Consider the following 17,970-nt stretch of genomic DNA (forward strand, 5'->3'; position numbering starts at 1 on the left):
TGTGTGTGTGTGTGTGTGTGTGTGTGTGTGACTCGACAGGGGGATGGGTGGGGTGAAGAGCTGTGGTAATCTGGTGGATTCACACAGGCCTTACCCTACCCTGCCCAAGGTTTACTCCACACCAAAACATGCTGCCCTAATCACCAGGTCAAGGGGACTGACACAGAGAGATAGCAGAGGTGCAGCTCACAGGGGGGGACTCTTGTGTCCATAGTGCTGATGTCACATTATATACCACATCATTAAAGGGAACCACATGAAAGATGATTATAGGCCAACATATAAGCACAGTATTTTTCAAAGAATTTGAAGGTGAAAAAAATTCCTAACTGACACTGCAATATTATGAGCATTAAGTCTGTAAGGATGTGTATAGATCCAAACGTACTTGAAAAATATAAGATCAAAAGCATACTGCTTGCTTTTAACTCACATTTGCTTGTTGCGTTAGGCAGTTTATTTTGAAATATAGGAGGCAACCGTGCAAAACATAGGCTATGTGCCAATAGGCCTATAGGCAGAGTAGTTTAAAATCCTATGGTACATACAGTGTTTTATGCTGATGTTTATTACAATGCATGCTAAACTGTATTTAAACAAAACTGGTTTCACACAGAAGTATAGTATACAAAACCTACCTTCAGCAGTTTCACTAGGGTAGAATTAGTTCTAGCATGTCAGGAAAAACACAGCAGGCAGAGGCAGTTTTGCCCAGAGGTAACTATATGTGTGTATTTGAGAGAGAGGCTAAAGGCTTACAGAGAAAGGGAAGCTAGTTACTAAAATGTTTCCTCTAATAAGGCTTAAGACCAAATATGACAGCAAGCAGTCTTGGTTCTGTAAATGGATTGCCGAACCCAGTTGTATACGTAAATCATGGTAAGTGGTTGAAGTACTAAGATCTTTTAATTTGTTTAAAATGTATGAGTAGCATTATCACAGTGTAGGAATACTATTTTACATGTTAAAGTACAAAGTAACATACACTAGAAATACTAAAGTAAAGTAGGCCTCTAAGTAGGCTACAGTAGTAAATGAGTAAATGTTTTTAATTATATTCCACCACAGCCTAAAGCACAATCATGCATTACTATATTGTAAATTCACTGTGGTTGGAAAGCGAAAAACTAACAAGCTAGCAAGTCAAGACTAATCCACTACTGTCAGCCCTGTAGGCAGCAGCAGCTGTAGTCCCTCCCCGGGCCAGAGTGAGCACAGGGAGCCTGGGCTGCTAAATGCTCCAGCCTCAAAGGGACGATGGTGGAGGGCTGGTAAAGATGGCGGCGCTCTCCGAGGATGGGAGCTACGGATTGAATTGTGGCCAACAGAGCGCAGATAGAGTCACCGTATTACACGTCAAATTGACCGAGACAGCGTTGAAAGCCATAGAGAGCCACCAAAATTGTATGGTGAGTGAAACGACCGTTCATTTCAGTAGAAATGAGCCAGGTCTCTGGGGCTGACACAGCTTGTCTCAGCTGGGAAGCCCAACTGCCACGCACAGCTAAAGCTACAAAGTTAGCTAAGCTGTTGACAGAGCGACTTTCTGCTTGTTTTTTTTATTGTATTAGTCTTGTGTAATTAAATTAACCAACTCGAGGTGGTAAATGAGGCCTTGCCCTTATGTTCTAGCCTGGTTTTACGAACTGACAAATGTTATTTAGCCTAGAAAACCTGTTGGTAAAGTTGGACACTCTGATTAGCCAGCGTTAGCTCTAGCTACTTTACGTTGAATCCACTGTGCAGTGCTGGCCAGCCAAGTCCATTTTTTTCTTGACAAACTAGCGTTACTTTTACCAAATTAGGAAAGTGGTAATGTAATATCGACGAATACACGTCACCAGACAAGTGTCATAAACTGAGAGTTTAACGTAAAATCTTAACTTAGTTGACCAACAAGAACTTTCAGTCGACGAGGTTGTAACATTATTTGCGTCAGGGTGGAAATCTACGGATAAATTAAGGTTACTGTAACTTGATGACAAGTTAGTTGCGTTTGAAGCATATCGGTGACTGGTCATCTTACCATATGGTAAGAAGTTTTGGAGAGTTGGAAAACGTCACATCACAACCTGGCAGGGGTATGAAGCTCACAGTCCAGGCTCATCCCTTTACAGCTATTTAACTTAATTATATAATGTTGCAGTCAAACTAGCTGCCACACTGGGGCTACAGGGTGTATAACGCTCATTCTCGTTATGGATTCGGGCATCAAAGGTTTACATGGGACAAATATTTAATTTGGGTTTGTTTGCTAAATTGTTGAAACTGTTTTGCATACTCTCATTTACGTCAAGCTGCATGAGAGAAGTTGGCCATCGTTTATATTGTATCGTATGGCAACAAAACGTATCTTTAAAAAAAAGACAATGGGTTAATTACTCTTGCTATCATTGTCATTTTGTTCAAATGACAATTTATCCACATACTGTATAGCTCTCAGCAATCTACCTCATCAAATGTAATGCATTTCACCCCGAGCTTGACGCCACCAGTCATTGCTACATTTTTGAAACTGAGATTGCTAATAGGTCACTGCATACCTATGCAAATTAAATATAACTTGGTAATCTTAAACGGACTGTACAAATGATGTAATCTTGTTGAGGTGCTACATAGGTGAACTAATCTGGACCTCTGCAGTCTTGAGTTGCGGAGACCTGGAGCTACCTGACCTTAAGTCTGCCAACAACAACGCTGTTACATAACACACTGACTGGGCCTAGGTCTCTGCTGTGACAGATGCATATAGGTCTCTGACTGCTTTTTATGGCACATAGTGTGTCTGTATGTATGCCACGCACTACTCACACCCTGTAGGTGAAGCCTTTCCTCACTGTCAGCCCTGTATGATAAATTCAAATGGGGATCAATAGCACAATTTAAAATAATTTGTTAGTTTGTGACAACTGGCAAACCTAGTCATCACTAAGTTAAAGGAATTCTTTTGTGACAGCCCATGCTACAACCTTATTGGATGTGGTAATGTTGGTCTGTACGCTGCATTGAACGGCAGCCTGCCATCTCTTGCTGACTGAGCAGCCAAAACTGCCTGCTTTTTGTTTCGCTCTCCCTCTCAGTAATGTGTGTTGTAGCTCAACCAGTCATCGAACTATGGAAGCTGGCTATCTTTGTCTTTCTGTGGTGATGTGAAATGTGATCAGAACTGTGTGTGCGAGTGAGTGTATGGTAGTGGGGGAGGGTGTCAGTCAGTGGCTTGGAGTAGCTTAGCTTTAACAACCATGACATGGTTATTTCAGCCTGAAAAAGGTACACATTTTATCTAAGATTATCTGCATCTTCTTTCGTGTATGAGTTAGAAAGCATATGTTAATGTCCAAGAATGCAGACAAGCTGTTGTTAATAAAATGCACATTTCACTCAAACCAATTGATGCAACATTTCAGAAGTTTATTGTCTGGCCAACTGGTTCCTCAGCCTCAGCTGTGTGAAATAGAAGCAGGTCCTGTGCCTTCACATCCGCAGAAAAGCAGCCACTGCATATTTGTGGTTGTCAACTCCATTTCAAGTAGCCACCAACACAAACCTGCAAACCTACACAAAACAAAGATATTTCAGAAATATCTTCTTCCAAATATTTGCTGTATTTGAGTGTTGTCCAAGTTCCCCATGCTGGTGTTCAGATAAAGGCGAACATTTTTTTTTACCGTCTACCTCTTAACCACTTAAAAAGAAGATGCAGGTAAAGTTGACTCGCATGTTTCTATGTAGAGACTTAGCCAAGGCTGCCATTTGACTGTCATTAACTATTTGTGGCTGACAGTTTCCATTGTTTCTGCAGCCAAACCACTAGACCAGATGATCAACATAACTATTTTGCTTATTTGTTTGTCATATTTTTAGTGTGCCAAATGCCAAACAATCCCTAGCCCAATTATCTGTCAGGATTTGCAGCTGTTTAAAATGTATTTATTTTTAATATATTTATTTATTATGTAATCGTAAACTGAATATATTTAGGTTTTAGACTGGCGATTTGAAATCGCTGTCATGGTCATTTATATTACTATTTTCTGACCAAAGAAATTCAATTAATTGATTAAATTATCTGCAGATTAGTCAATGCGGAAGATGACAGATGCCCTACATCAGACATATTCTCAATTCATATTATTAGCAAAACACAACACTGTTAACAGATTCACAGTCGCATGTAAATGAGAGCGATTGTCTTTCTGCAATGTTGGCTCTTCAGGTTTTCTCTTTTTGCATTAAGAATACATTACTCCCTAGTAATTGTCTCTCACTCAGGCACAGAAGGCATTTGCATGTCAGCCAACACTTAGCTGTCATCTGTAGTCTTTCTTTATACAATGTTCAAGTGCAATATTTAATAGAAGATGTATCCACATGTGACAGGACCCCAAGGCTCTGCTGTTACTACATCCAAATGTTTGGATTGGTCAGTCAAATAGTGGGACATGTTCTGCAGGTTCTAGACCAACATTTCCAAAGTGATGTTATGGGTTAAACTGTTGTTTCTCTCCACTTTCAGAATGTACCTTCTTTGCGGCCAACAATACAATTCAAGGGACTCCAAGGGGTAAGTACATTTCCCTACCTCCTTAACATTAGGGTTGGTTATTGAGAACCAAAGTTCAGATTCCAAAGGAATCGTTAAGAAGTAAAAAGTATTTTGATTCTGCTTATCGGTTCTTTAAGTACAGTGTGTGTGTGTGTGTGTGTGTGTGTGTGTGTGTGTGTGTGTGTGTGTGTGTGTGTGTGTGTGTGTGTGTGTGTGTGTGTGTGTGTGTGTGTGTGTGTGTGTGTGTGTGTGTGTGTGTGTGTGTGTGTGTGTGTGTGTGTGTGTGTGTGTGTGTGTGTGTAAAAATAAAAGTTAATCTAATTAATTACATGCTTTGTGATTAATTAATCGCATATATCAATATTTGCTATGAGAGCGCCGTGCGAGGGGCGCGGGGTGATGTCGGAGCTGCAAAATCGGCAAATGCGCCGTCGGGAACACAGCGGTGGAGATGGTTTGTCAGAGTTTGGAAACACGTAGTGTCCAAAGTTTCTTTGCTGCATCAGAGTCTCTCACAGGCAGCTCGGCATGAAACGCTCTCACTGCATCATACATGTCCGTGATCACATGGGCCTTGAGTTTGACATCAAGGGGCATCTAAGAGCGCGATTAATCTGTGTTAATGTTTTTGTCGCGTTATTTCTGTGATTAATTAATCGAAATGAACGCGCTAATTCGACAGCCCTGTGTGTATGTGTGTGTTTTATAGTGATAAAGTAATATATTTGATTGTCAATCTCACCTCAATTAATAATAATCTCAGATACTTTGATGTGAATAGATGCTATAATTTGTGTTCTCCCTTTTGTGTGTGGATTTTTACAGCGCATTAAAATTCCCAAGACAGATTCCTCCTCAGACACCTTCAACAATTTTGATTTCTACCTGTCTAATGTGGGCAAAGACAACCCTCAGGGAAGCTTTGAGTGCATCCATCAGTATGTGTCAAGGTAATGGTAATCACTGGTTACTGTTACAGTCTTGCCACACATTGCTAGAAGGTAAACCCTCTGCCTCACATTTCTCTCTCATACTCCCTCTTTGTCTCCAGCTCAGGGGCCTCACACCTGGCATTGTTGGCCACAGTACAGGACAAGGTCACAGTGTGTGCCACTAATGACTCCTACCAGGTGACCCGGGAACGCATGACTCAGGCAGCGGAGGACACGCGTGAACGTGGGACCAAAGTCATCAAGCCTGGGGGCCAGTACAGAGGTATGGCCCTCACTACAGTCTTACTTCTGTACGTGCCACTGTCAGATGCCGGGTCGGATCCCCGGACACCAGCATGGCTTTACGCCCTATCAACATCTCTCCTCTTTTTTTTTTTCAAGCTTGGCCTCTTTTGAGGGACTGAATATGTGAAAGCTGACGGCCTGACTCCATTCAAAGCCATTATTGAAACTGGCTAACCAATTTTGCCGTCTCAGTCTTTTCCAGATTAGCAGTCTGACTGATAAGGGCCAAAGGTTGCGCCTGAAGCTATTTCTGTTTTATTGACACATAGCCTGCCAAAATGATACTGAAAGTGTCACAGTACAGGCACTAAGAGCTGCTTGTGTTATACTTGTTCCCATTAAGTGTTACTTGCCTTTTCAGTTTCAAGACCAAGATAATATGGTAACTATGAAAAAACAATCCTGCCAGTAAAGGAAACCTCAACCTCAACCTCAAAGTAAGAGTAGTGTCAGTCTTAGCACCTGGAACAAAGATCTAACAAACCACCGAGCAACTCTGGATGCAAATTATTTTGATGGTCTGTCAATCACTACTAAGCATGCACATTTACATACATTAATAATTACTGTTAATTACTGTTAATTAACACAGATTGGAATTATATGGCACCATTAAAAATGGAGGTACTGTCAGTACTTATGGCTTTAATAAATAAAAATCTGTACCCACATGCTAAATGCATTAAACCAAAATATGTACCACTTTCTTTGTTTCTCTCTGGCTGGTTTGAAAACATCAGCTCCAAGGAATTTGCTTGTTTCTTCTAATGTGTTTATACTTTAAAATGTCTATTAAGCAGTATACCAGTGGTAGCCTAAATGTAACCCTATATGCACAGTGGACAAGAAGGTTTAAGGCTTAGTTCTTATGTGTATGGATAAGAAAAGCTTCTTCAGTCTGGCCTCAAACATGGACAGATGCAATGCACACACATTGTACTATTTTAACTTTGCTTGGTGGTTTGATTATGGAAGTGATTCTGATACCCAGTTAAACTCTTGTCTAAACTCTGTTAAAGAGCTCCACTCAATAGACTTTTGACAAAACCTAATTACAATGTGGATTGTTTAAAAATTAATATAAAATTGTATTTCCTGAGTCCCCCAAAAGCTGCTCCTGAGGTTGTGTTTAAGTTTATCAAATAATATCAAAAGCAAGACTATTAGAGAAAATATGAGACATGACATTTAAATTAGACTAATAATACTTTGAGATACTCCATTTAATGGCTATATTACCATTTATTTGCTTGAGTGGTGGGATGACTTCACCAAACAAGTCATACAAAACTATACAAAACCAGAACCAAAAATCTAGCTCAGTCAATACATTTTCGACACAACTTAAAATCTCCTCAGGCCCTGGGGATAAATTTGCATATACTGTAGTAGCCCAGATAGAAACTGGGAAATGAGAAGAGGGTGGAACGGGCTTGTAGCAGCTGGTTTGGAGTGAGCGCCCTATTTACGAATGCAAAAGTGGCTATTAGCTTCTTGTTTTCACAGGCTTTAAATTACTATACTCTTGTTCTGTATAAGTTCTCTATGTACAGAATGATTATTTCTAAAGGAGGACACTTTATTACTTAGGCTTCCCACCTGCAGCAATCTGTCATTAGACAATGCAAAGTGTGTAAGCTTACACCTCCTACTAGCCTTTGCTTTTTGACCACGAGAGGGGGAGTTCCTCTTTCTTCCTCTCCTTAACTTTAATCTTTTAAAGAGCTTAAGAATTTCATATTGACCATGAAGCGGTATAGTGAAATGTGCGGGCACCCTGACTAAGCACTTGGCTCATAAACGCTGAACAGCGTTGTCTTGGGTTCTAATCACCTAGATGACCGAGTGCTGATTCAGGGAGCCTGCTTATGATTGAGGCTCTAATGTTTTAGTTACAGCATATATGACAGAACATAATTCCCTTGTCACAAGTTTTAATTTCTAACCTGACAGACGCTTGTTAGTGTGACGCAGTAGCCGAGTAGTGTATTCAATACAGTGTTTCCCCTAGGTTTACTGCTTTGGAGGGGCGCTCACCGTGTGTGCGTGGCGCGGGAAGATTGCGTGCACGACGCGGTTTCTATTTAGTTCTCCTCTCTGTAGGTGTGTGCGCACGTGTAGGTGTGTGCGCACGTGTAGGTGTGTGTGTGTGTGTGTGTGTGTGTGTGTGTGTCAGCTGCGAAGCCCCGCCCTTCATAAAACGGAGCGAAGGACAGAATGTGAATGCGCAAAGTAGACAGCACAAACTGAAACGTGCACATAAATTAGATCAATAGCATAAGCGTTTTAGTTTATTTAATAAAAGAGCACCTGTTATTTGTGAAAAGTGACTTATGAATAAAAAAAGATATTTATTTATTTTATTCGAGGGGGAAAAAAAATTTCAGGCTGGGCTCTGACAGGGCGCTGGGCTCTGACAGGGCGCAGCGCTCTGCCAAGACAATGGTAGGGGAAACACTGCAATATAGGCTATTGAAATAGACTGGATTATTAAAGAATGTGAATGCGCAAAGCAAAAGAAAAAACACCTTGAATTTCAGGGGGGCGCAGGGTTCCGTGGGGGGGGGGCGCAGCCCCAAGACAATGGTAGGGGAAACACTGACCGTAGGCAGGAGTGTTAATGAGCAAATATGTCGATTATATAAAAATGTTCAAGGCTTTTAACATCGTCTTTATCTTTTGTCTCTAGGAAAGAAAGTCCATATCCGTAGGCCAGCGCTAACGGGCCAAGACGTGGTCCCAGAGCGCAAGCGCTCCACACCCATCAACCCAGCCAACACTATTCGTAAGTGCCTTTCCAATAACCCTGTGTCCCAGCGGCCGTTCCGGGATCGCATCATCCATCTGCTGGCGCTCAGGCCCTACAAAAAGCTGGAATTGCTCGCCCGTTTGCAGCGGGACGGTATCAACCAGAAGGACCGAACCTCAATGGGAACCACCCTGCAACAGGTACTGTAAAGTGTCGCTTTTTGATTGCCATAATATGATGTATAATTATTAGTATTAGTAGTACACACTATCACGGTTCAAGGATCATTCTCCTTCTGTAACACAGTTGCACAACGTAATGCAGTTGTAGTGCATTTATGCTACACCAGAAAAACACAAACTAGTGCATCCAGAAGTAGTAACTTCTGTTTTTACAAAAGCTGACATTTAGGTATTTCACACTACGGCTTGTGTTCTTTAAGTGTCTACTTTGAGCCCAAATGATCCCCCTTAAACATGAGATCAAGGTACATAAATCTGCCTGAGGAAATCTGGTTCAAGATTTCATTCACTTTGAAGCCACTTAATCGTTAATCATTATTTGCATGCACAGATGTTAAGTGAGCACAGGAAATGTGAAGTTTCTGTACATGTATACTTCTCATACTGACAGTTTAATGTGTGTGTGTGTGTGTGTGTGTGTGTGTGTGTGTGTGTCTGTGTGTGTGTGTGTGTGTGTGTGTGTGTGTGTGAGAAACAGGTGGCAAACCTGAACCCCAAAGACAACACATACTCATTGAAGGACTTTATTTATCGTGATGTCCAGCGAGACTGGCCCGGCCACTCTGATGATGAGAAGTCCCAGGTTGAGCGGATCCTGGCTCGGTACAGAAATGGCCTATTAAGCATTTTATTTTATTTCTGAGTTTAAATACATACTTGTTTTGAACTAATAAAGCATTTGCATTGCATGGCGTGTAACTACACTTAAGTTTAAGTACTAGTTTAAAGTTGTCACATTGTATCTGACATGAATTCACCACAGCTGTTGTGCTCCATGAAGGACAAAACTAGCTCATTTAAACTGCCACCTTTTCAATCCGTCAGATTATGTTAAAAGAATAAATAGCTCAGCATTTAAGTCTATTAATAGCTCATGTAGTACACAAGCAGGTTTTGTTTTTACAGTATTTTCTTTATGCTAGACATGAAATGGGATTGCAAAAATAACAACTATACAGTTTAATGCAATCCTGTTAGTTGTTGATGTTGTTTAGTCTTAGCCCAAATGCAGATCTGAGATTGTAATTGTGTTGCATTAGTACTGAATGAGCAGTAACAGCGTTTTGAAAGATTTTGTGATAATTCATTGTGAAGGAAGTTGTCCCAGTTAAAGATACCCTACGGAGATTTATTGTAAACAATCAAACGTTCTGTTTACATTTAGTGTTACTCACCAACTCACATTATTTGTATCCTTTAGGCCTGACATTTTAAATTGTTCATTGTTTATATGCATGTGTGCTGAATAATAAGTCACATGAGCTGTGAGTTTCAAATGAGGACACGTGGCAAACACTTGCTTTTAAAGTAGGATTACTTCAGCGGGTCTTGGGGTAATGATAGTTGAGCGCTGGACCCTCATGTGCCCTTTCTTCTCTGTTACACTATACTCTCCACTGACACCACTCTTCTCCTTTTCTTTAACAGCAAGTTAGGTCTTGCTTCTGAGACCCTCTCATCAAGCAGTCCTCCCAAAGACGTTGTCCCCACATCCCCCCAGGTATCTGAGCAAATGCACACAAACACACACTCTTACAGTGAAATATGCAATTTCTTCAGCTAAATTTTGTATGTTGTCTTCCAGAAGCGCCAGCCAGACTTTGACTTTATCGACCCTTTGGCGCCTAAGAAAGCCCGCATCTCCCACCTCAGCAATCGAGGGCCAGCCGCATCTTCATCCTCCTCTGACCGCCGTGAGGACGAGGGCAGCCCCAGCTCTAAACGCTCGTCACTACCCTCTCACGTCACCTCAGGCCCTCCCACCCATCTCCCCATCCCGTCCCACCCTCCTGCCCCCTCTCACCAGCAGCCCAGCCCAGCCTCCAACTCCAACTCCCCCAGCACCCCGGAGGGCTGCGGCACCCAGGACCTGCCCATGGACCAGAGTTCCTCCTGCAGAGACCCTTCACCCAGCCCCTTCTCCTCTGATAGGACCCTGCAGGACCGCTATCGGAACCCCGTCCCCAGACCAGCAGCCTCCCCCAGTCCTCCTCCTGCTCTTCCTCCTCCTCCTCCTCCTCCTCCTCCTCCCCCTTGCACCTCACTCACAGTTACATCCACTGTCATCACCAGCCCTCCCTTGTCCAGCAGTACCAACAAGAAGTTTAAAAAGAAATCCAAGAAGCACAAAGATAAGGATCGAGAGAGGGAGAAAGGGAAACGGACGGAAAAAAGTAGCAAAAGTCCTCCCAGCGTAGCAGAGCAGGCTGAAGAGACTCGTAAAGCCAAAAAGAAGCGCAGTGCTGAGGAGAACAGAGTTGGAGAAGTTATCGACAAGAATCCTCACAAAGATCCAGGTTTGTTTCTGTCTTAATTATTAATTATCAGCATCCCTGAACAAAAGGTTTCAAGACTTGTAGTCAATATGGACCAGTTTTTTCATTGCATGTTTAGCCCTTTTGCCATCCTACACGCACCTCAAATTAATGTCAAACATTTTCCAGCTTCATTTTCTAATATTTGTTTTCCCTGATCTCATGCAGCATTTCTTTCCTCATTCATTTGACTTATTACACAGATTATTTAGTCAATTACTTGGTCAGTGTGGTGATTTAGTTCAGAGGACGTATGTAAACATTTATTTATTTATTTAGAAATATATACATATTCGCACCGAATTAGATTAAGTACATGTGATGGAAACGGGCTTGTTCATTGTGTCAAACACACAGACCTGGCAGCCGTAGCATTAGAGCCCACACACTTTCATTACGGCAGACGACTGTTGAAGCTTTGATGCACACACTGTACGCAACTTGCCCATCAAATAACAGTCAGACAGAGTTAACGACGAGGGTTCACTAGCATCTAGCTACTAAATCTAGATGTTTTCTCAGGAGTTTGTGAACTAAAATGTAATTCTCTAAGAATATTGAAATAAAATTTCTCCAATAGGCCTTTTCCACAGAAGCCATTTTGACATGTTGCTGTAGGAAAATAATTAAATGAGAAATGAAAAAGGCTATAAAATATCAGGCTCTGTCATAAACAAAGATCTAATTGCGATTCTTTTGACTGATATTTCAATTGTGATATGATTTGCGATACTGGAGGGAATGAGAATTATATCATTATTCTCATTTTCATTGGGAAACGTGTTGACACTGACATGTCTCATGACCGACTTGCCTTCTCTATCCAAGTTTCGTCGAGGTTTTATCTTTCAGACTTTGGATTGTTGCTCACCATGTTTCAAATGTTTACGTCTGTTACAGCCCATCCAACCACATACACTTTGATCTTTGATTACACTGATGTACTGGATGTTGTGTGAACAGGCTTTGGCATTGATCTGTGCTCTTCTCTGGTCTTTAGTTCTGGTTCGTGTGTGTGTATATGTGTGTGTGTGTGTATATGTATATGTATATATATATATATATATATATAGTATATATATATATATATATATATATATATATATATATATATATATATATATATATATATATATATATATATATATATATATATATATATATATATATAAATATAATATAATATATATATATATATATATATATATATATATATATATATATATAAATATAAATAAATAATAATCTATCTTTTTTTTCTCTTTATCTCCCTGCAAAATACAGTGGTCCGTACCTGAAAGTGTTGCTTCTGTGTGTTATGGATTATCAGTGCTGTATATTTATTATTGCAATTATCCATCATGGACATTTTTGTATGAGTGCAAGGTGTACATGGCTGTTGTTTTGTTTGTATTGTTGTCTTGTTTTTAACTCGTTTCATTTTTATTTATGACCTAATAACTTATTTCTTTTCACTTTTGAGAAGTGCATTTCCCCTGGTATGTTATCTTACATTCTTACACTTTCCTCTTTCTCCACAGACTCTTCAGATAAAGAGAAGCCTGTCCAATCCACTGAATTCTCCTCCACAATTGAGATGCCTGACTATGTCGTGTGAGTCACCTTGACATACCTCGAAAGTTCCCCATTTCCCCACAGCGTGACCCTCTTTACTCTTTCAAGTCTTTCTTCACAGTTTGAAACATTTGACTAAACAGGACGTTGAGAATTAGAACACAGGAAATGCAGCAATAAACTACAGACGTGATTCATTTGTGCCGTCTGGTATTTTTCTTTTTTTGATGTAGGAACTGTTGTGCATTTTTCATGTCATTGGTAAGGAGTGCAGGCAGCTTGTTGACATTCCACAAAGAGGGAAGCTCGACAGGATTCTCACCTGTCTTTAAAGAGCACAACCTTTTAGTGAGTTGTATTCAAAACAAGGAACGTAAGGGGGAAGTTTGCTCACAATGTAGTGCTGGGTTTGAACTTGACATGACAACAAATAAATACAATTCTAAAATGATGATTTTATGAGTGCAAACGGGTTCAAAATAATTAAATGTCCTTTCCTGTGTCTACAGGAAGTACATGCCCATGGTGTCCATTGACCAGCGGCAAAGCTACAAGGATGATTTCAATGCAGAGTATGAGGAGTATCGCCTGCTACACGCCCATGTGGAGAGCATCACCCGGCGCTTTACGCAGCTGGATGCCAAGTGCCGGAAGCTGGCACCTGGCACCAAAGAATACCAGGTAATAGGAGTTAGCATGAATACACTGCACTTATGTTGATGGTTTTCACATGCCAGATATTTTCTAAAGCCACATGCTGTACAAACCTGGTTGAGCATTTGTGGTGGATTTTTCATCTTAAACAGCATTTTCCATCATTTTCAAGAACTCTCAGAAAAGGTAGCTGACCAGAATCATAGGACTACAGAGGCTATCGTTGCGTCTCCATAGTCCTGTTCCTTTATACTTAACATAAATTATTATCTACAAAAGAACATATGTTTCTGTTTAAGGTGCTGCTATGTGCCAAGTTATTACATAGACATCACTTTAAAGTTTTGATTTCTCTATCGGCTAAATGTAGCCGTCACAATATTTTAACGCTTTTTCCTGACACAAAGGTAGTGAATGCAACGTACGTAATTTGTCATATTTATAAATGATGTGGATTTGCATAAAAAGTGATTTTTGTTTTAACAGAAGGTGCAAGAAGAAGTCTTGAAAGAGTACAAGAAGATGAAACAAGTGAGCAGCTACACGTTGTTTCCGTAGACCACAAACACTTGGCCTTGTTGGTTCAAATGTTTTAACCATGTTGGCTGTTTTTTTTTGTTTTTTTTAATCAAACACCGCAGGAGATAGCTGGAGTCTGATATTATGTGTTTGTCTTACAGCACAGCCCCAACTACCACGAGGAGAAACAGCGCTGCGAGTACCTGCACAACAAGTTGGCCCACATTAAGCGGCTAATAGCTGATTTTGACCAGCGCAGAGCCCAGCCCTTCTGCTGAGAGCACAGCAACATCTTCACTAATCAGTATTGAGAAAGGAGTGTCGAACCAGGAGGGGGTGTCCAACTGGCTGTTATTTATTAACACCCCTTCAGTTACTGCCTCCACAACAGCCCCCCCCCCCCCCCCCCCCCCCCCCCCCCCTCATCTCTCTTCCCTTTTCCTTTTCCCATCGAGTTGTTTTCATTCCTTGCTTCTTTTCCGATCTTTGATTCCACTGGCTTCATTGTTGCCTGCAATCTTAAAGTTTCACTTTGACTTTACGCTCCATCCTTTGCTTTCTCTCATGTTTCTTCTCAATGAACTCCTGTGGAATTTCAAACCACTGGTTCAGTGAAAGGGGCCGCCTGCATGTGTGAAGGGGTTTTGGGGGGAAAACTTCAACTCTTCTAACCTTTTTTTTGAAGGACTTTATCTTCAGGCAAAATAAAAGAACAAAAAAAGTATTTTTGAGCAGCAGAGAAAATATTAACTTGTATTTAAGTAAAAAAAAAAAAACGGAATGAAAGAAAGAGGGAGATCTATTTATTTTGGGACTCGTAGTGCAAAAAAGAGTCCGCAGATGATATATTGTTTAACTTTTGCTGAAAACAATGCAAGAAAAAATACCGCGGGCCTTATGTGTTTTGACTTTGTGAAGCCATTTTGCACGCAAGATCCATTGTGTCATCTCATTTGGCAAAGATGTCTTTCCTGCCTCATTTCCTCTCCTTTCATAAAAACTGTACTGGATAACCTTGCTTCAACACATCGCTGTCATTGCTGAGTTTGAGGCTGGAAAGGAAATGAGACGGGCAGGAGAACTCACTTGAGCTGATGGAGAAGCAACAACAGTATGTGTGCATGGATTGTAAATTTAGTTGTATTGGCCACGTGGGTTTGTGGGGTATCTAAAGGAGTATGACCCCCTGTCGGTAGGGGGCAGTATTCCCTGCACCAACAGTGTTTAGCGTTCACGGTGCATTATGGGTGCCTTAAGGTGTTTACACTCGGAAACGTCGAGTCGGGCCGACCCTTAGGGTCCACAAAGGAACTATAACTGCCTGGAAACAGGTTGTGTGTGTGTGTGTGTGTGCGCATGTCTGAGCAGAGAAGGAGGGAAGGAAGGGATGTGAAGTCTGGAAGGAGTGTTACAAATAGTATGTGTGTGTTCGTGTGTTTGTACGGTTGTGCATTATGAGGAGTGACTGGTGTAAGGAGGAGGAAAAAATAGAAAAGTGGAGAAAAAGTGATAAACGTGAAAAACAAAAAAAAGCTGCTATAGTGTTTGACCAGCCAGAGCACTCGGGATCAGCCTGGCTGGAGTAACAGTACCTGATCTTAATTGAAGAGATATAGGAGATCCTTATTTTCAATGATGGTTCAGAGCCTGGAAAAGGACCGCGTCCACCTCTTCAGCTTTATCCAGCGGCAGACAGCCGGTGTTTTCTGTTTTAGAAAGAAGCAAAAAAGTGTGTCATCCACCAGAGGATTTAAAATGTATTTGATTCTCAGTTTGAGTTCTGCAGAGCAGTGAATAATTATTTTTATTTTTTTTCAACATTGATATGGATTTAGTTCAATGGATGGATGAATGGCTTCTATGAAAAGTCTTTATTTCAACAAGGGAAAAATTGTTTACAAGCCTGTGTTAGAATGTTTGCCAAAAATTAAATACTTTTCTGGTACTGCATCCGTGGAGTAAAATTCATTATGATTGGGGCTTGATTTTAGGAGACACTACTACTGGAATATGTGTCATTACATTTAGGGATATGAAGAGGAACTGAATCATTGCGCCCCCAGAAGGTGTTTACTATCTACTTGTGTAATGGTCGGCTTCTTCTCAGCATATCCAGCTTGTCTGTCCTGTAATGGAAGAAAACAAAGCCCCATTTTTTCCACACAGATTTAAGTAAATGTCGACCACTTCTATTTCACATAGCTTGGTTGTGACATTCTGTCTGTCTCTGCAGCAGACTGGCTGTTTTGTCCGGCCTGTCAATCTATTTAATGTCATTATACACCTAGCGTCTTTACCTATTGTCTCAAGTTATTTTGGACAGAAAATCAGCACTTGTCATCTTGGACGCGTCACTTAAAAACACAGAGAATGCATATAAAAAAATGTTCAGGCTTTACTTTAACCCCCCCCCCCCCCCCCCCCCCCCCCCCTGTTTTCCCTTGCAATGGTCATGTCCCAGAATTTGGACCAGATAAGGAAACGCCAGCAAATGTATGATGGGCTTTACCATCACGTGTCCTCTTCTCAGCCCTCCCAACATTTCTGTCTTTATCAAATACCGATACTTAAATTGGGTCTGATCAACATGAATTATGGGACGAGGTTGGATCAAGAGTCTTAATGAGGAAGTGACAAAGTGGAAAGGCCCTGGCAGTGTTTAGATGTGAGAAACCACTGAAAATCAAGTGAAATCTGATCCTGCCCAGCTGAAAATGTACAAGACATTTCAATAAAAATCAATTTAGTTTTACCTGGATAATGTCTTTCATTGTGTGTTCTTTGCAGTTTCCTTTTCAGCCATTTGAAATTGTTGAAGACATTTAGGAAGTGATATTTAATAGTGTCCATCAGGACGTCGATATATCCAGTGTTGAAACATTTCTGACTGCTAATTATTGTTTCATGTAAATTTAGAAATGGTATTACATTTTCAATCCAAACATATTTAGCTACAACTATAGTCTAGTATGGTACAGAATAATATACTGGTCAAGTATACACTTACATTTTGTTATAAATGTATTTACTGGTAAACATTTAGAATAGTTACTGATTTATAAAGGTTTGCATCATTATGCTTAGTACCTGCAGTTTAGTTACTTGGAAACTTCTCTATCTTCTCTAAGCAATCTCGTTTATCAGCGCCAGCTCTGAACATGAAGGGACCTGGTCTGATGCAGCTTTTCCTATTTCATGGAGAAATTCATATAATAATGAATATGAATAATAATAAACTTAATGTGTAACTTATAAATAGGGAAAAGGTGACGTGACAGCTGCATACAGAATATGCCTCCAGGTTACATGTCATTTACCTTTGTGCCTGAGAAAACTAGTGATATTGGTTTAAATGGGCAACTGTAGAGTAATTCTTAATGTTATGACTTTGTCATCATGCTGCTCTCACTATTAAATAAAGTGCTGAATTAATGGTTTAAGTTGTCCTCTGCAACAGTAAGAGGTAAGTTAAATGATTACAGCAGATGGCAGAGTCGTTAAAGTTTGTGTTGAAGCCGGTTGATTGTCACATTATGGTATTATTGGAGTGAAACAACTAAGCACATGGTACAGTGGAATGAGTATTAGAAAATAGTCACAAGTGTGTATCAGTAAATTGGAAGTTTTGCATTATGAGTTGCAAACTATTCTACAAATCACAAATTAAGCATCTCGTACGCTCACATTTTTGCTTCAGTTGCAGTGAATATGGTGCAAAACAACTTTACACACACTTGTATAAAAAATGTGTAGTCATGCACAAAATTTGCACATCCGCGTTTCACAAATCACTGTAATAATAATAATAATAATAATAATAAATATTTGTAAAGCGCCTTTCATAGCTAAAAGCAATCTCAAGGCCCTACAATACAAGACACCAGACAGTGAATTCCTTCACATAGTGAATATGTTTTTCTCCAATATGACCTTCATCCATTCACTAGTGTACATGGACACGTGTGATGCTATAAGCCTACACTATGTCATATTTTAAACATTTAATTTCAACCGGCCATAAATAAAAACCCCATTATCATTGAAAACCTTCTCAGAAAACCCTGCACTTCTGCACGCGCTTACATGCTCACGCAAGTGTGTATTATCTCTTTAAGAAGGAGGGGGGCCTGTC

General features: G+C 40.5%; 1 protein-coding gene across 1 annotated transcript; it reads left to right on the plus strand.

The window, feature by feature from the left end:
• The first annotated feature begins 1,182 nt into the window (after positions 1-1,182).
• Positions 1,183-16,596, plus strand: ell2 (elongation factor for RNA polymerase II 2). The gene is made up of 12 exons (XM_029431787.1): positions 1,183-1,409; positions 4,517-4,564; positions 5,372-5,496; positions 5,598-5,761; positions 8,474-8,733; positions 9,254-9,378; positions 10,204-10,276; positions 10,361-11,072; positions 12,632-12,704; positions 13,175-13,346; positions 13,806-13,850; positions 14,000-16,596. Exons 1-12 carry the CDS (start codon positions 1,236-1,238, stop codon positions 14,114-14,116), a joined length of 2,088 nt encoding a protein of 695 aa, XP_029287647.1. The 5' UTR covers positions 1,183-1,235; the 3' UTR covers positions 14,117-16,596.
• Positions 16,597-17,970: the final 1,374 nt, after the last annotated feature.

This window comes from Cottoperca gobio, chromosome 5, assembly GCF_900634415.1.
Source record: "Cottoperca gobio chromosome 5, fCotGob3.1, whole genome shotgun sequence".
NCBI lineage: Eukaryota > Metazoa > Chordata > Actinopteri > Perciformes > Bovichtidae > Cottoperca > Cottoperca gobio.